Here is a 19,810-nt window from a genome sequence, read left to right as displayed (position 1 = left end):
CAAATATATTAAATTCTCAAAATATACCAGAAAAAAAATGACAATTATATCTCAGTGTATTAGGATGCGCCAGAGAAACAGAACCAATAGGATATATATTTGTCTTCTATAAGGAATTGGCTCAAGCTATGATGGAGACTAAGAAGTCCCAACATCTGCAATCAGCAAGCTGGAGACCCAGGAGAGCCAATAGTATAGTTCTATTCCAAGTCTAAAGGCCTGAGAAACAGGACATCTGGTGATATCATTTGAGTCTCAACCTTTCTAATGCTGCGACCCTTTAATACAGTTCCTGATGTTGTGGTGACCCCCAACCATAAAATTATTTTTGTTGCTACTTCATAACTGTAATTTTGCTACCGTTATGAATCGTAATATAAATATCTGTGTTTTCCAATGGTCTTAGGCTGTGTTCATGTAGTTCAGTAATCTCAGAGCTCAACTCTCTGCTTTGAATTCTTCACTTGAAAACTTTTCTTCTGAATATACACAAGTCTAAATTACTTATGGAGGCTTTGAAAAGAACCGGAAGTTATACTTAGCTCAAAGACATGGTGGTCAAATGAAACATACAGGTGTTTTGTTTTGTTTTTAATTATTATTTTTCCAGTACAGTTGACAATAAAATACAGCATTTTATTACTTTCAGGTGTAAAACAGTGATTAGATAACGTGGTCACCCCAGTAAGTCTAGTACCCACCTGACACCAGGCATGATACCATCCATGGCGATAACGATGTATGGTGTTGGGACATACAGTTTTTAATTAAAAACAGCTTACTGTAAAATATAATGTTACATTTTAAGTATAGTGTTATCCTTCCTTTATGTTATCTATGAATATAAAGTCCATGTACCAGACAGAGACATTTCTAGCGTGACCACGTTGGTCAGAGTTAACTTCCCCTTCTTCCCCTTCCCTCCTTCCTACTGATGTCATTTTCAAACCACAGTCTCACAAAAAAAGGAACCGACCTCTCAGGTTTTGCGTCTAACCGTCCCCTGCGTAGACAGGCTGTGTTCACTGTGAGACGGGAAGGGGGCAAGCAAACCACATGAGCCTCCAAATGGTAGCATTTTCTCACTAGTGCAAACTCAGTTCTGAGGCTTTTGTGCGCTTGGAGAATATTTGAGTTTCTTTGAACTCTAGGAGCACTGTGTCCTAAGCAGTTGGAAAGGGGCAGAGATGAGAGAAATGGGTGGTTTGAGAGCAGTTCTCCTTGGAATTTGCTTACTCCTCTGGGACCCACTCTAATGCCATGTTCCCTGGGCAGCTCTGCTCCATTTCCCCGTGGAATTAACCACTCCCTCCTCTGTGGGGTGAGGAGCTGGCTGGGCAGTTGAGGCAGGGAAGTCCTTCCTCCTTGTGGCTAATTCCATAGTAACGAGCATCATGTTGTGCACAGAGTTGGTGCTAAGTACTTTTTGAGTTGAATCCGAATACTTACTTTCTTAAGCTCCAGGAGCTTAACAAAATAAGAACACGGGATAATGGCGTCAGTGATGGGAAAGGATACTGTGAGAAGTAAATGAGACTGGAGGAACATTTTCAAGCAAGAAGGGCTTGAGGTAGGTGGGGGGATGGGGTGGGATGAGCATGGCTCCTTCTAATCCATGCCAACTCCTCTCAATTCGGATGACTCAGAAAGATAGAAATGAAAAGGTGGATGGTGGAAGGCAAAACTATGCAAGATGTAAGTAGGAAGGATGCTTTCTATGGCTTATAGCCATTTAGAATTATGCTCATTTAAAGGAAAACTGAAAATATTATTCTGTATCCTGGAGACCACCCACTACACACACACACACACACACACACACACACACACACACACACACATATAATGCACTAATAAATAGGGAAAGCTGTTTTGGAGATTGAGCAGAACGAGCCATGCTCATGGCAGAAGAGTACCATGGGAATTTAGGAGAAACTTTGACACAAACTGGCCTTGCTGCATTAATGTATCCCTTAAGTATTAGGGTCTGGAAGGTTGCACAATTGGGTCCTTTCAAATTAAAAATCCTGCAATAATGGGAAACGTTTTATGGCCCTTTAAGAGAGTTGCAAAAGGTCAAGGAAGCCCTGTGACAGCCTAACAGCCAACCATTCTTTATGGAGGGTGTGGACTGAAGCAGTTTTTCTAGCAGGAAATTAAAATGGAATGACCAGCTAAGTGTGGCCCTCGTACTCAAGGGGGTTACATAGCATAATGCAATTAATCTTTTCCTCATCTTTATTCACACCAGTCCATATTATTATTCTGAGTGCCTTATCTTAGCATAACAAGTATGCTTGTGCTGGGAAGATATTCAGATTTGTTCACCACTTTACCTGGAAGATTATGGGAAAACCATTTGGCTTTGCATTTTGAATTTTATAAATTTAACCTGCCAAAAACTTTCTGTGGTAAAAATAACCTCCTTGTATCCACCAATTATATGTTGAGGGATCCGTTTAGGTTACCAAGCAAGAACCTAGGCATGAAAAAAAGAATAGGTGTGTCACCAGGAAAAAAGGTAGGATTCCCTTTGGCTTATGCTTGAAGCACAGCAATGCCATATATGAAGGGATTTTTAAAAAGAGGAAGGTATCCATATTAAAAAAAAATAATTTCTATAGATGTAAACACATTCTATATAAGTTCCATCTAGCCTACAATGGCCTCACTACTTTAGTGGATAAGAATTGTGTTAAAGGATTCCCATCTTAGAGTGGATACTTTTACTTGATTTGCAAAGAATAGGTGTTGAGTTCAAGGAAGATCACAATGTTTTTGATCTCACCAGACTGTGAGTTCCTCTTTGTAGCTTAATTTCGCAGGAGCTCCATAGATGGTGACTAGATGAGTAAGTAATTACCTGTTTCTGTGGGTATTAAGAGGCAATTGTTACAGTTTTGTTTTTGTGTGTGTGTGTGTGTGTTTTGTTTGTTTATGGGTTTTTTTTGTTTTTTGGGTTTTTTTGGTGTGTGTGTGTGTTTAAGAGATTTGTATGTTCCAAAGAGAAGATCATTCAGGAGAATGATCTGTAGGCAGAGAACAAAAAAAAAAAAAAAAATTAGCATATAATATTAAGATGTCAAAAGCTGGAGAAGCAGTTATCAGCTGAGACCAGTACATGTCTATTCTTTCTCTCTGTCTTTTGGCCACCAGGAACACTGACTTTCCAAGATGCCTGTGCTTTTTCTTTATTTGTTACTTTAGTGTTTTGTTGTGTGTGTGTGGGTTTTTTTTCAGATAGCCTGACTCATACCCCCAGAGAACTATTTTAGTTTATTTCCAGTTCTACATGCAGAATAAGTATTTATTTCACTGCAGGAGATGGAATATGTGTTATGGATCCAGAGACTAGCAAAAGAGGTGTCCACCTCCTTGCAGGCTTGGCTACAAGTAAGAAAGCCTCAGAAAAGAATGGATGTGAGTCGAAAGGGTGGGCTGTCTTCATGGGGAAGAAAAGAGCTTGCAAACCCTTCTGTTTGTTTATAAGTGTGCTTATCACTTAATAACATATACTTTTCTTAGCAGGCTCTTTCGAGCCCTCTGAGAGCTGACTAGTGATTTTAAAAATATCTATATTCCTCTAGTGCTCCATTTAGCTTAACCATCTTTGTCTGCTTCAGTGGTGCAGCCATAGCATTTTCAACATTTTTGGATACTGAGAAGATGCCGGAATGTGTGTGTAAACATGCCTGTGTAACTGTGTTTGGTTAAGCCATTCTAAAATTTGTGTATTTCAAATTTACAAGCTGGAAGCTTGTCCCAGGTGATGTAAATCGCATTACCTTGCTGTGGGTGTCCGAGGACTTCTGCAAAAATCTCCGAATGTCCTAGTGGTTTCAGCTCCTGTAATCAGCCGCAGTTGACAAAGCAGAACTCGTCCAAATGTGTCTGCTAATTCTGTAGAAGAAAGAGGAGGAGTTGTTAGTGAGTCAGCTGCCCTGGTTAGCAAACAAACATAGCGTTTTAAGCCCAGAAAATTACAAGAACCTGAAAGTTATGTCTATTTTGTTTTTCTTATCAGTGATTCCTCATCTTTCTATATGCTATATTATTTTTTTCAATGTCACAAAGCACTGAATAGAGCAATTCTCATCTACATATATATTATCCCTTTAAAAATAATGTCAAGCATAGGCAATTAATGTTGCACAGGATAATAACAGACAAGTAAGATGAGTATTTGGAGGACAGAGAAGCTTTTAGTTAGAGATATGCTATTTTTTTGTTAAATTACCAAAATGTTATTTATAGAACCTTTCTGTTCTAGAATATCTGTGTATTCATAATTTTGCCAGGTGAATGTTGTAATTCTTTGAAATACAAAAGGTAATATATGCTCATTATTATAAGCTAAAATACATAAGGAGGTACTGAAAATTTGTTAATATTTGTCTTGCTCTCACATTTCCAACTAGGATTTTTATTCTTTTTACAAAGTTGAAATTATATTCAAGACCCTCCTCCTCCAGGTCCCCCCCCACACACACACTGTAAATATTACTTTTAAAATTTGCTTTGTTTTACAAGGTGTCAATGATACATCTCCTTGGGTAGATCTAATTGGATTTAGCACATTCCTTACAATGGCAGGCAATAGAATCTGTACAGCTTTTTCAGACTTATTTTTCTTTCATGGACTTTCAGATTATTTTCGATGCTGCGATAAGCCTCTTTGTAATGGAAAGAGCTCAGTTTAAAATCACCCACCTTGTGGACTCCACTGCCCCTGCTAGTGACCTCTAAATCACAGATACGTTCCGTCAGGAAGGCCAAGTGGCTGTCACTGTAGCGAGCTTCCTCCCCATAGCCCTGTGGGACTGGGCTGGCCGAAGTGCCCGTCTTATGGTGGAGCACGGCATCCTGGCCGTTCAGTCTGGGTGGCTCTGAGAGGAAGATGGTGCCAAGTGGGAGTTGCGAGAAATCAGCTTGTGGCTTGGCTTCCCTTCATGTCCAGTTCTATTTTTTTTTTTTTTTTTAATCTGAAAAGGGTAGTGAATGAGTTAACTTTGACAAATGTTTGGTTTTGTGATGAGCTTATTTTCTAGGATCTACCTAATAAAAGAGTAACATGCTAGCTGAAACCAGTTTGGCTCAGTGGTAGAGCCTCGGTCTGCAGACTGAGAGGTCCCAGGTTCGATTCCAGTCAAGGACATGTACATTGGTTGCAGGCACATCTTCGGTAGGGGGTGTGCAGGAGGCAGCTGGTCAATGTTTCTCTCTCATCGACGTTTCTGGCTCTCTATCTCTCTCCCTTCCTTTCTGTAAAAAATCAATTAAAAAAGAAAAAGTATTATAACATACTAAATGACCATACCTTGGTGATGCCCACCAGCCAATCAGGAGTGTGTATGCAAATTAACCCAACAAAGATGGCGGGTTAATTTGCCCACACAGGTGCCCAGCTGCTCCCAGCCTTTGGGCAGTGTGGGAAGGCTCCAGGCTGGCGCAGAAAGGCTGCTCAGGCCAGAGTGAAGGTGGTTCTGGCAGCCAGGGGAAGGAAGACCCACTCTTGCACAAATCTTCATGCATCAGGCCTCTAGTCAAGTTATAAAAAAGGACTAATTTAGAAAAATAATAAAGGCAAAAACAAAAACTTCCAAAATAGCAGCCAGCAGCAAAGAAACCTTGACATAAACTTGGAGACCAGAATCCCTTCTTCCTTGTGGATGGCCTATTCCCAGCCACCTTTTGGAAGTTTTCTTTCAATGCACAAGTGCTAACTCAGTACTCTTTTAACATTATCTTCCATTTTTTTAATATATATTTTTCTTGATTTCAGAGTGGAAGGGAGAAGGAGAGATAAAAACATCAATGATGAGAGAGAATCGTTGCTTGGTTGCCTTCTGCACACCCCCTACTGGGGATCAAGCACAAAACCTGGGCATGTGCCCTTGACCAGAATTGAACCTAGGACCCTTCAGCTTAGGGCTTATCTTCAGTTTTAAGATTGGGACTACCAGGCCAGTAATAACCAAGGTGTTCAAGCTCAGCATAGTTGACTTATTTCTAGTTACACAGGAAGATGTTTCACAGAAATACTAGTACACATTCAATCATGATCATCGCTTCTGATGTGATAGGAATTGGCTGAGGACAGAGTGGCCGGCAAATGGTCTGTTTCCAAACTGGCCTCAGGTGCTACTCACAAGCTAGAGATCTCACAGGTAGAGAAGACATCTCTAATTGAAATTCACATATCATGGGGGTGGTCACAAGGTAACTAAACATTTATAAATATACTAGAGGCCTGATGCATGAAATTTGTGCAAGAGTAGGCCTTCCTTCCCCTGGCTGCCAGCACTGGCCTCCCTCTGGCACCTGGGACCCGGGCTTCCCTCGCAGCCCTGGCTTCATCTGGAAGGTTGTCCAGAAGGATGTCTGGAAGGATGTCTGGTCTAATTAGCATACTGTGCTTTTATTATTATAGATTTTTTTTCATATTTAAAAGTAATGAAGGGCAGAATCTAAAGTAGCTGTTGTGTGGCTATACACATCTCAGAGACTTGGAAAGCTAATTTTGTGGTAACCTACATCGTCTTGTTTTCAGAGTAAGCTGAAACTAGATGCTAGATTAGCAGCTATGCCACTCTAAGTAAGTCAATTAAAGTTCCTGCGCCCCAGTTTCCATATCCACAGAGTGCGGGTGATTCCTCACTACCTCACAGGGTTCGGGGGAGGTTTAAGTGAGAATAATAAACATGAAAATGTTCACGCAGTGTTGAATGAATGCTGGTTTCCCTCTTTAAAAACTTAGGAGGTTTTCCAGGCGTCAGATATTTCTTGTTAGGATTAGAGTGGGCACACAGGAGAGTGGTAGAGTAAATAAAACTTAGTGAGACATGAGCAATGATGCCAGTCATCAACCATATGGTTTTGTAGTTACAAAGCGTTTCTATACCCTTTCTCTCATTAGTTTTTCTGCAAGAATTCTCTGAATCAGTCAGGCCATTTTTTTTTTTTTTAATAGTGACTCAGATAAATTAAGTGGATTAACCAATATAACTTTGTAAGCCTGGAATGTTCTATTTGAATAATAGTCCAGTGCTCTGTACATTAATCTGTGCTGTCTTTCAATGCCAGACAGTTGGTGAATATTAAACAATTAGAAGTCCTAATTGAGCTCAAAATTATGTTTAAATTCTAGCATTGTTCTCAAATGTTTCCTAATTCCTAGAAAAACGAAACTATCTGGAGAAGAAGCCTAGTTCTCTGGATTCCTCAGGCCAACACTAAACTCAATGTGCATGCTATGGGCCAAAAAGAGTTGCATTTTTAATATCAAATGCACGTATCTTGTGACTGTTTCCCTTCATTTTTTAGCATTTCCTGAATTGAAGCTCACTGATTGCAAAGGGCTCTCCTCATGAAAAGTTTGATTTGCTTTGTGCATATAGGCCAGTGTTCACAAATTCCTACCCTCAAGTGCCACAAATGATGATTATCTCCATCCTTTGGTTGATACCACATTCTGTGTCGTTATCTGTGCTTGCATGTTTACCTTCTTTCTTCCCTTTGGGAGTGCAAGTCCCCTAAAAACAGAGGATGTATCATTCCTCTGTACTCTAGATCAGTGTTTTTCAACCTTTTTTGGGCAAAGGCACACTTGTTTCATGAAAAAAATCACGAGGCACACCACCATTAGAAAATGTTAAAAAAAATTAACTCTGTGCCTATATTGACTATATATAAAGTAATTCTCTTGAATAGGAATCAAATAAACACAAAGAAAGTATTTTATAATTACTTTATTATGAAATATTAAGTAAACAAAATAGTGAAAAATTATAAAATTCTTGTCTTGTCTGCACCTACGGCACACCAGGCAACATCTTGCCGCGGAACAGCGGTTGAAAAACGCTGCTCTAGATGCCCAACTGAGAGCCTAACATTTAATAGCTTCTCAATAAATTGTTTCTGCTCCTGCTGCATTTGCGATCCTGTTGACTTCTTAGGAAAGATTCATTAGGAAGCATCATATGATACAGAGAACATTTTAACAGTTGCCAGAGGGGAAAAAGAGTTTGGGGGAGGGGGTGAAAAAGGAGAATGGATTAAGAAGTACAAATTATAGTTAAAAAATAGACACGGGGATGTAATGTACAGCATAGGAAATATAATCAATATTGTAATAACTATTGTATATATGGTGTCAGATGAATACTGGACTTAACAGGGATCACTTCATAAGTTATGTGGTTGTACACCGTGAACTAATATGTTATTGTATAATACGTTAACTGCTAATTAAACATTTTTTGAAAGGTGAAAAAAAGAAAACATATGAAATGGTTTTAGAATAACCAATATCTGCTACCTCTCTCCCTGTAGAGTGAGGGATCTCTTGAGAGCCTTTTTGTAGAGACTGACAGTTACTGGGAAGATGAAGGATGCTTTAGGAAAGCGCTAGGAATCACCATGTCCATTTGAAGGCAAGAAAAGATAAAACGAGTCCTACACTCCCCAACAGAACATGCGGCATTGAAAATTAGGTCTGAGAAGAGCGCAGAGAGAAACACACAGCGGTCTCTGGGGGTGGAGGGTGGGGGTGGTGGGGGGAACCTTTGAGATAAAGTTGAATTCCTTATTTGTAAAGAGCGGGAACAGCCTGTATTATGTTTGCTCCTCACAGATTATAGTGATTTGGTTTTAGGCTGAACAAACACTCAAAGCAAATCCTGGCAGGCAGAGTCTGGGAGTGGCCAAACAAGCCAGTGTTCATTTCCTTCCCAGCCCCCCCCCCCCCCCCCCCCCCCCCCCCCCCGTTGGCTGATCCTTCCATAGAAAAGCAGAACAAAAGGCAAGAGATTGCTGCACCCTAAAACATCCAAGTGGCTCTTCTGGCTCGGATTATTTTTAGCAACCTGGCTCGCACGGAGAACTTCCTGCTCTGTTCTGAGCAGATGGAAACTCTGGGGCTAGAACAGTAGACATAGATGCAGAGTGTGAGCAGCGATTAGATTCCTGAGACGGCTGGTTGTGGTTCTGAGCAAGCCATGCCTTTCAGCCACCATTGCGAGTGTTTACGTCGGAACAGGCGCATCCTCTTCACGTGCACCTTCTCTTTGTAGATGTTGATATGAGGACAGAGCTATCGGAAATGACTGATGTGGAGCTTGGGGTCGACAATTTTGCATCTTCAGCAAGGGCAGGCCGCCGGAATGCCGTCCCAGACATCCAGGGTTCAGCCGGGACAGGTGGGACTTCCGAGTTGCCCCTCAAACTGGAGACCCTCTCCATAAAGGAAGGTAACAGTACATTTCTCTTACAATCAGCAGCACTTCTCTCTGAACCAATTCTCTCCTCTGCACGTCTCCCTGCTAAGTGCTGGTTTCTCCTACTGTTGACTACCCCCTTTCATCTTCTGTGTTTATGGTCAAGTAGATTTTTTCAGGCTTCCCGAAAGTGGACAATTTCATCTTTTTGTCTCGTAGTGTTTTGTACGTGGAAACTGAGCATTTATGTATTCATTGGGTGTGTATTGTCATACACAGTGCTGGTGATTGGGGGTAAAAGAACAGCACATATTATCCTTTCTCTCAAGGAGCTTGCAAAATTGATTGTGATGTACTCAGAAAGAACATAATTTCTCTTCTGCCACCCACGGACAAATCACTTGAGGAGCCTCTGCCTCACTGCACTAATTTTTAAAAATATATTTTTATTGATTTCAGAGAGGAAGGGAGAGGAGAGAGAAAGATGGAAACTTGGATGATGACAGAGAATTATTGATTGGCTGCCTCCCGCACACCCCACACTGGGGATCCAGCCCGAAACCAGGGCATGTGCCTGACCGGGAATAGAACCTTGACCTTCTGCCTCGTAGGTCAAAACTCAATCACTGAATGAGTCACGCTGGCCAGGCTCACTGCAGTATTTCATAAGTTTAGCTACTGGTATTTCTCTTAGAGGAAGTTTATTATCAACTAGAGATGAGATCTTTATTTATTTATTTATTTATTTATTTTAAAATATATATTTTATTGATTTTTTACAGAGAGGAAGAGAGAGGGATAGAGAGTTAGAAACATCGATGAGAGAGAATCATCGATCAGCTGCCTCCTGCACACCCCCTACTGGGGATGTGCCCACAACCAATGTACATGCCCTTGACCGGAATCGAACCTGGGACTTTTCAGTCCCCAAGCCGACGCTCTATCCATTGAGCCAAACCAGTCTCGGCCAGAGATGAGATCTTGAAGGCATTTTTATAAAAGGTGATCAGACTTCAACCAGTAGTTGAATTAAGAAAAAGAAAAAAAAAGAGAGAGAGAGAGAGAAAGAGCTGTCAAGCAAATGAAGGAAAATCTTGGGTCTTTCTCCCCATGGCTTACATATAGCCCATATAGCTTTTGCAGAGTATAGTTTTCTGGGACTAAATATAATAATAATTTCAATAAAGGTCTTTAAAAGTAACTTCATTTAAAAGCATTCAGAGAAGTTAAAGATAATTTCAGTTCCAAGACATTACCAAAATACCGGTGCCGTGTGCCCGATTCTATTTTTTAATTCCTTTTTTTAAATTGAATTTATTGGGATGACATTGGTTAATAGAACCAAGCAGGTTTCAATCTGCCACCATTTGTTTTCCCCTATACCGTGGTCGGCAAACTGCGGCCTCATGAGCCACATGCGGCTCTTTGGCCTCTTGAGTGTGGCTCTTCCACAAAATACCATGGCCTGGGCGGGCTGTGTTGAAGAAGTGGCATTAAGTTTAAGTTTAAAAATTTTGGCTCTAAAAAGAAATTTCAGTCGTTGTACTGTTGATATTTGGCTCTGTTGACTAATGAGTTTGCCAACCACTGCCCTATACCCTCTCCTGCCTCCCTTACCCCACTTTCCCTCTGGCTATCACCACATTGTGGTCTGTGTCTATGTGTGTGTTTTTTTCTTCTTCTTAATCTCTTCACCTTTTTTATTCAGCCTCCCAACCATCCCTCCTCTGACAGCTTTCAGTATGTTCTCTATATCTCTGCTTCTATTTCCATTTTGTTGGTTAGTTTAATTTTGTTCATTAGATTCCACATATGAATGAAATCATATGGTACTTGTCTTTCTCTGACTAGCTTATTTCACTTAACATAGAGCATCATGCTATCACAAAAGGTAAGGTTTCTTTCTTTTCACAGCCATGTAGTATTCCACTGTGTAAATGTGCCACAACTTTTGTACCCAATAATCTATTGATGGGCACTGATTAGGCTGCTTCCAAATCCTCACTATTATTAACAGCACTGCAATGAACATAAATGTGCATATATTCTTTCAAATTAGTGTTTCAGATTTCTTCGGATATATTGTATTTCCAGAAGTGGAATCACTGAGTCGTCCCATTTTAGATGTCAAGGTAGACGTGTGTGTGTGTGTGTGTGTGTGTGTGTGTGTGTGTGTGTGTGTAGAAATGTATTCCTGGTGACAGTGAAGAATGAGAGAGCTAGAAGCTTCTTCACCTCTACCCCACTAATGGAAGCCCCAGAGAAGGCTCTTAGTTCTTTGCCTCAGGTTATTTACTACCTGGTAAAGTTACTAATGTTCCTGGTTTGATTCCCATGAAATAAACATGCCATTGTTAGGCGGGGGCCATAGACAGATCCTGGAGTCCCATGGTTACCTCACTTTTCCCCAAAGGTCATTGCATTTCTCAAATGGGACACTACTAGTAAAAGTTACAAAGTATACGCATAGGCCCTGGCCAGGGTGGCTCAGTTGGTTGGGTGTCATTCCATACATGGTTGCACATTCCTGGTTTTTGGCTTAATCAGGAGGCAGCCGATTCATGTTTCTCCCTTACATGAATGTTTCTCTCTCTGCCTCTTCCTTTCTCTCTCTCTCTGAAACTAAATAAAAAAATCTTTTTTAAAAAAAGTATGCACATAAAAAAAGTATGCGCATAAGATGAAAAAAAGATGAAAGAAATAAAAATAAAATAAAGCATAAATAATGTTTGGGGTTTTTTTTTTTTTTTTTGGCTTTTTAAGTTTGAAAATGCCATATATAATAGACCTCCCTTATCCATAGGGGATATCTTCTAAGACTCCCAGTAGATGCCTGAAACCTCTTATACTACCAAACCCTACATATACTATGTTTTCTCCTGTATATATATACCTATGGTAAAGTTTAATTTATAAATTAGGCACAGCAACAGAATAACAACAATGACAATAATAAAATAAAAGAATTATAACAATATACTGGAATAAAATCATGTGAATGGCTTTGGGGCCATTTTAAGTAAAATGAGGGTCACTTAAACACAAACACTGCAAAATTGCAACAGTCCATCTGATCACCAAGACAGCTACCACCTCACCAATGGGTAGGAAGCTTGTATGTACAGCCTGGAGACACTGGACAAAGGCATGACTCATGTCCCAGGTGGAACGGAGCAGGATGACATGAGATTTCATCACAATTACTCAGAACAGTGTGCGGTTTAAAACTTATGAGTGTTATATCTGGAATTTTCCATTTAATATTTTTGGACCATGGTAACTAAAAACCGCAGAAAGTGAAACCATAGATAAGGGGGGAAACTGTATGATTATCAAAACATGATGTAGCTGTTGAATAACCACCCCCAACTATTGAGGTAGAGAAGTTACTTGTCAATATAAAAGGTCTAATCAAAGTTTATAAACACAAACACACACCCCAAAATACATGTTGACATTACTCAATTAAGAAAAAGAAAGCTAATATACTGGAAGAGAGTTAGTAGTCTTCATCATTTTACATTCTGATCACCAGAGAAACTATTATCTGAAAGAATATTGCTACTATTTTTATATGATTCGTTAAATCGTTTTGAAATAAAGTCAAAGGCATCAACTAAGAAACTAAAAGTACTAAAAATACAGTTAACATATAACACCAGGTATTAAAGAATACGCAAAAGGAAACGCATTTACAGAGGTAGATGGCATAGAAAATGTTTTATTAACAGAGTTATAAATAAGTGGATTTAAGGCCTATTTTCTTTTAATTAGCTAAGTATAAATATTATTAAGTGTTTTAAAATTAATAGTTTCCACTTGCTAATAAAATAAAAAAAAAAGTTGGCGCCGAGACCGGTTTGGCTCAATGGATAGAGCGTCGGCTTGGGGACTGAAGGGTCCCAGGTTCGATTCCGGTCAAGGGCATGTACCTTGGTTGCGGGCATATCCCCAGTGGAGGGTGTGCAAGAGGCAGCTGATCGATGACTCTCTCTCATCGATGTTTCTAACTCTCTATCTCTCTCCCTTCCTCTCTGTACAAAATCAATTAAAAAAAATATTTTAAAAAAAAAGTTGGGATATGACTTTTCTTTGTGTAATTTTTATGTCTGGACTGATGGCAAAGTATGTCTTAATCAAGTAGAAAATGACTAGGGTACATAAAGGAAAAATCTTAGTATATATTACACATATGAATGAAAATTATTTATTTTTTTAGATGTAAAAAAGAAAGATGAAGGAAAAACACAAGACCAAACGGAAAAGCCCCCAAATGAAGGAAAATGAAGGCTCACAACATATCAAGAGTGCTGAATTTCTGCAAGGTGAAAGACTTTAGTGGTTCTGCTTTCCTGAGATGTTCGATCTGGTAGTAACCATGGTAACATTGCAGCCCTAAGCAGCATGTGTGTACTAGATAATTTTGTTGTGATGCTACTCACTTGGATTGCAACCATGAGGTCCAATGTAGGTCATTAAAAGGCAGATTACATCCAAATTGCACCCAAGGAAAAAATTAAGAATGTATGGTCATTTAAATACATATCATTGTCTATAAACCCAATAAAAATCCACTATTCTCTTTTAGACTTATTTAGCCAGATGTGATTTTAATGCTGCTGTTATGGTAGTAGATAAAACATTTAAACCAAACAATACTAATAAATGGAATTTGGAGAATCTTATTGGTTTTTTTGGGATAGAATGTTTGTTTCTAATTAATTAATTTTTTTTGGTCCCAAACCCTAAAAATATTTGGAGGAAAAGTATAAACCTGACAACATAAACATCTCCAGGATGTTTTTGTCTGATATACATTGCTTCTAGTCTATGTATACTGTGGTTTTTCATGTGGGCTCTTAAGATGCAAAATTTGTGATAAATTGTTTATATATAATATGCCTATTAAATGAATTTTATTATCTTCCTTAACTTGGGTGTGTGTATGTTTTTATTTAATGTGAATTTTGCAGAAATACTTTATTAGTTGCTTTATAGTCTTTTCTTATTCTTAGGGCTTTTGTGTATATATGACTTGTTTCTAAAGTAATTTTCTCAGGAATGTAGACTTTAATTTTTATATCTGTCCTAGGCACTTAAATATTTGAAGAATGAGGTGGATATAAATAGCAAAATACTTGTTTTTTAATATATATTTAAGTATGTTTTAAAATAAACAAAACCAAAGCCTTAGTAAATGTTGATTTATTAGACATTTTAGAAAAAGAATAGGATTCTGGATTTTTTTTAAAAATTACCAATGAATTATTTTTATTTTCAGACATATATGCATGCAGTTTTACCTTATTTGATTGTAACTTAGGCCATGTCTGTATACAGTAATCAAATAAACTCTTTCACTGTTAAATCTGTTACCCACACAAGTCTCCTTCATTTTTATCTTCTAAAGCATACCAGGAGAAAAATGACAACACATTTTTTAAAATGTTGACAATATATTTTAAAAGAGGAAATTAATAGTCTTTGTGATATAAAACACCTCCTGATTATTATTTATGAAGTTTATATCTATATCTAAAATACACCAAAAGGGTAGATTTCAAAGAACCTGATAGTTTTAAATTCTCAAGTACAAATTTCTCTTTATAAATTAATTAAAAGTACTATTTTAGGTGTAGCACTTATTTAATATTCAATAAAATATATTTTAGCCATTAAAATGATATTTTTGATTTGTTTAATAACACAATATTATATAAGGTGTCCCAAACAATGTATACTTGGTACACATTTTAAATTATTATGAAGTCAGTGCTTATTAAGATACATTTTGTTTTCAAACTTTTAAAGAATCTGCAGAAATGAATACTTTATTTTGTCGATGCCTGTTTTCAAACTGATGACCTTTCTGGTCCAGGCACTGCTGATAGCGGGAAGCAATGGAATCACAAACATCAAGGATCATTTCTTGAGGTATTTGTGCACTCTCACTTCATCAACGGTGGCCAGTTTTGTATCCCCATAAAAAAGTCTAGTGTATACATTTTCTTTGCTCAAAACTTAGTCTGGCTTCAGCCTTTATTTCAAACCAGTTAAACCTGAAAAGAAGTGAAAATTAAGTGAGTTGTCAGCTGTGTCGGTAAAGTGTGTCTGCATGTGTTTGGGTCGCCCTGTGTAGTCATTATAAAGATGGGTGGGAGTAGAATGGTGGTTTTCACCCTGGGGGAAGGGGCGCTTTGCCTCCTAAAGGATTGGGCAGTGCCTGGATACATTTGGGGCTGCCATCAGCAGGACAGGGGCCTGGAGGGAGAGGGAGCTACTGGCATCTAGTGGGCAGAGGCCAGGGATGCTGCTAAACTGCTAAGCATCCTCAGTTCTACCAGGCAGACTCTAAAAGCAAAGAATGATCTGGCCGTGTGTGTGTGTGTGTGTGTGTGTGTGTGTGTGTGTGTGTGTTTGTCCATGGTGCTGTGGCTGAGAAACCCTGAAGTACAGTTTCACCAGTAAACACATGAATATTGGATTCAAATGATTGGGGTTTGAATTTTAGTTCTGCTGCTCACAACCTGTGTGATCTTGGTCAATTTACATCATGTCTCTACCCCTCAGTGTACTCCTCTTGGAATGGCATTAATAATAGTGCGTATGCATAGGGCTAGTGGAAGTAGTAAACAAAACAGGACAGCAGGACCTCAAAAATGTTCTGTTCAACTTTTTTTTTGTTTTGTTTTGTTTTAATATATTTTTATTGATTTTCTACAGAGAGAGAGGGAGAGGAGAGAGAGTCAGAAACATTGATGAGAGAGAAACACCAATCAGCTGCCTCCTGCACACCTCCTACTGGGGATGTCCCCGCCACCAAGGTACATGCCCTTGCCCGGAATCGAACCTGGGACCCTTCAGTCTGCAGGCCGACGCTCTATCCACTGAGCCAAACCGGTCAGGTCTCAATGTTGTTTTGTTACAGTGCTGGTGAAGAGGAAAATAATTCAATTCCAGGCCAGGGCCACTGCCCGTGTGGAGTTTTCTCTGGGTTCTCCTGCTGCCTCCCACATCCCAAAGGGAAGCACGTTAGGTGAGTTAGTGTCTGCCTTGTCTCACTCTGAGTGTGTGTGTGGCCCTGCGGTGGGGGGTTGTCCAGGGCTGGTTCCCACCTTGTGCCCTGAGCTGCCAGGACAGGCTCCAGCCACCTACAACCCTGAATTAGAACAAGTGAGTTGGAAAATAATTCTTCCTTGTTTCAATTACTATTTGTTAAGTTTACATATCACTCACATTTATTTCAATGTTTAATGTGAAAAGTGTTTTGAGTCTTGATACAGAAGTTTAGTGATATGTTTGTGACCAGAAATATGCAATTAAGAACATTACTCTTGTTTCTGTCAATTAGCCTAGGGCAGTGGTCGGCAAACTGAAGCTCGCGAGCCACACGTGGCTCTTTGGCCCCTTGAGTGTGGCTCTTCCACAAAATACCACGGCCTGGGCGAGTCTATTTTGAAGAAGTGGCATTAGAAGAAGTTTAAGTTTAAAAAATTTGGCTCTCTTGCCGAAACCAGTTTGGCTAGAGCATCCATCTGCGGACTGAAAGGTCCCGGGTTCGATTCCGGTCAAGGGCATGTACGTTGGTTGCGGGCACATCCCTGGTGGGGGGTGTGCAGGAGGCAGCTGGTCGGTGTTTCTCTCTCATCGACGTTTCTGGCTCTCTATCTCTCTCCCTTCCTCTCTGTAAAAAATCAATAAAATATATTAAAAAAAAAAAAAAAAAAAAAAAAAAAAAAGAAAGAAAGAAATGCTACTTTTCTTCCTGAGGAAGAAGAGTGGCTTTTAAAAAAATAAAAATAAATAAATAAATAAATAAAATAAAATAAAATAAAATAAAAAAATTGACTCAAAAGAAATTTCAGTCGTTGTACTGTTGATATTTGGCTCTGTTGACTAATGAGTTTGCCGACCACTGGCCTGGGGGTTTTGGTGTTATTACACAGAGTTTCACTTAAAATTGCGGTTTCCAAGAATTTATTGATGGATGATGTTAAGTGAGGACTTACTGTGTATGTAAAACACTTGACTAATTCCAGGCAAAGAACAATTCAATAAATATTAGCTGTCATCACCATCCTTTTTTATTCCAGATGCTTTGCCATTATTCTCTGATAGTGAAGGTGGCGGGCAGCTGAATTTGTCCATTTGGCTGTCTTCTGCCTTCCTCTGCAATTTCACAAACATTCCCAATTCTTGGTGCTGCGAGAGGACACTGGTGATTGATAATTCCTGGTGATTACTAAATTAGTGCCAATTCAGACTTGCTAATGAGCTGCTGACATCTTTTGAGGATGAGTCACTCACTAGTGTTATGACAGTTACTGCAACAAAACAATTTTGTGTCAGTATCTAAATGAGTAACTTGTTCCATGAAAATGTGAGAAAAAAGAAAGCAACCCATCTCTTGGGTCACAGTATTATTAGGTGGTTCTCTCTTGTTTAGAAGCCAGAAATGAAGCCATGTTCTTCCTAGTGATATATTCTGAGAGCTGTATATGCTAAATCACTTATCATCACAATGCACATATAAATGTCCCATCCTATACATATTTATAAGTATTTTTGCATTACAGAGGGTATCAAGGTTGTTGAATATTTGCCAACAGATTTTTTTTTTTTCTGAGAAGGAATTCTGACAAAAAACAAGAGATCAATGGTTTAAAGGCAAAGTTGAATCCATCTATCAATTTAAAAAAAAAAATCAAGCTATTTGGGGGAATGTATAGTAAAGTATTTTGTCATGGCAAGCAGACACGTTCAACAAAGCTCCCCAGCTGGGGCTCCTTAAGGGAAGTCTCCATGCCCATTTCACCATTTTCTTTTTACAGCCTCTTGCTTTATTTGGTGGTTGTAAAGTCTTAATTAATACTGTAAGATAAACCAAGACAAAAGGGGACAATTGCGCAGCTGTCTGGAAACTTGATTCTATGCAAAAGAGAAGAAAGAAGAAACAAAAAGAAACTGTTTTGTGTCATGTGCCCAAAGATATTTTTGTCATCTGGCTGCAAAGATTTGAACCTCCTTAGAATGTGAGTGCCTGCAGGGAGAGTCAAAGGGAAATGGTGCATTTGCTTCAGTTTTGCTAGCTCAGGGGACTGAGCTGCTTGGGTAGGTGATGAAGAAAGAACAAGAGGGAGAATTAACAAGGCACACTAACCTGATGCCTTAACGGTGGAAACTGACTCCCCAAGTTCAAATTACAGCTTTGTCCTTTGCTCTCAATACTTTGGTTATTTTACTGTATGCTTCAACTTCTTCAATGTGCAAAATGGTGAATTGCTATGGAAATTAAATTAGTGAACGCTGATAAATTGCTAAGGAAAGTGCCTGATACATAGCAAAAGTTATTCTTATTAATTTTCTGAGAATAAAGGGTGGTGGTGACTTTAAGGTGAATGTCCTACATTTGTTGATTTTTTCCTATGTTATTTGTCAATAACATTTTCTGTGTCATTTTTCTATAGATTTCCCCTCTATTCCTTTTCTTTCTTTTCTTTCCACAGGCAGCAACTGCTTAGCTAAAACTAGGATTGATTAATGAGAGTGGGTTTTTCCCCCGAGTTATTGATGACAACTCTAAGAACAAAAATCTGCCGCTATTTAAAATATAACAAACAAAGAGCTAAAGGAAGGTTCTGTTGCTACCTGTTAAAAACCTAGAATGGATTTCTTACTGAGCACACCAATAGGAATAATTTTATTATTATAGCCACCCTTTGTGTGACTGGTGATTGCTCAGCACCCTAGTGGAACCTTTTGAAGCTTCAGAATAATAATCATACAAGATAGTTGTTAATGTTTCTCATTTTGTTAGGGGCGAAAATAGGATATTGGGGGACTAGCTTTGGTTATGGGAAATATTAATCATGCCCTGTTAACCATGATTGCCTTGTGTTGGTTAAAGAAAGGACATTCTGACCTGGCTAGGAGTTGTATGCCCCTAGGACCTGGGAGTCAATCTTGTACCTGGGAGTCAACCTTGGACCTAGGAGTCAACCTTGGAACCATTCTCCTTCAAGAACGGCCTATTATCAAGGAAAGATTAACAACCTTGTTGCCCAAACAATGGAGTCCCACCACATGCTTATAATCCCTACTTGCCCTGTAATCCTTGTCCTACCCTATATAAGCAGCTGGTTTATGGGGGACTGCAGAGCAGATGTTTGTGAATGACCTAATGATCTCCCATAATGCCAGCAGTATTGGAATAAATACGCATATATGATTCAACTGTGTTTCTGTTTAATTGGCTCAAGTAGTGACAGCAGGGACCCATTGATTGACCAGTTACAACTTTACAGATGAAGAAAATGGATTTAGGTCTCACATTTCAGAATTCACTCAAGAAAGATGCAACAATCATCTGAGGCAAGGTCCTCAGATCCAGGACATGCTCTACCTCACCTGCACCAAAAGGACCTCTGCCCCAAACCATCACATCTATGAGCTTTGTTTTTGTGGGTTTTTAATATTTCAATTTTTATTGAATTTATTAAGGTGGCATCATATATAATAAAAGAGTAACATGCAATTAACCACCACTCTGCTACACCCACAAGACATGCCCACCAGCCAATCAGGAGCGAGTATGC

The 19,810-nt window shown here is 39.1% G+C and overlaps 1 protein-coding gene across 3 annotated transcripts in view; it reads left to right on the top strand.

Moving 5' to 3' along the window:
- Window positions 1-14,147, top strand: part of PKIB (cAMP-dependent protein kinase inhibitor beta) — a 59,184-nt gene extending 45,037 nt beyond the window's left edge. For all 3 annotated transcript variants that reach the window (XM_084889693.1, XM_084889692.1, XM_084889691.1), the window contains 2 exons: window positions 9,072-9,248; window positions 13,435-14,147. In XM_084889693.1, coding sequence (XP_084745819.1) covers window positions 9,080-9,248; window positions 13,435-13,502 — 237 coding nt within the window. In that variant the 5' untranslated portion in view covers window positions 9,072-9,079 and the 3' untranslated portion in view covers window positions 13,503-14,147. The remainder of the gene's footprint in view (window positions 1-9,071; window positions 9,249-13,434) is intronic.
- Window positions 14,148-19,810: the final 5,663 nt, after the last annotated feature.

This window comes from Pipistrellus hanaki (assembly GCF_964339955.1).
Source record: "Pipistrellus hanaki genome assembly, chromosome: 7".
Classification (NCBI taxonomy): Eukaryota; Metazoa; Chordata; class Mammalia; order Chiroptera; family Vespertilionidae; genus Pipistrellus; species Pipistrellus hanaki.
This window is presented reverse-complemented; position numbering and strand designations above follow the sequence as displayed.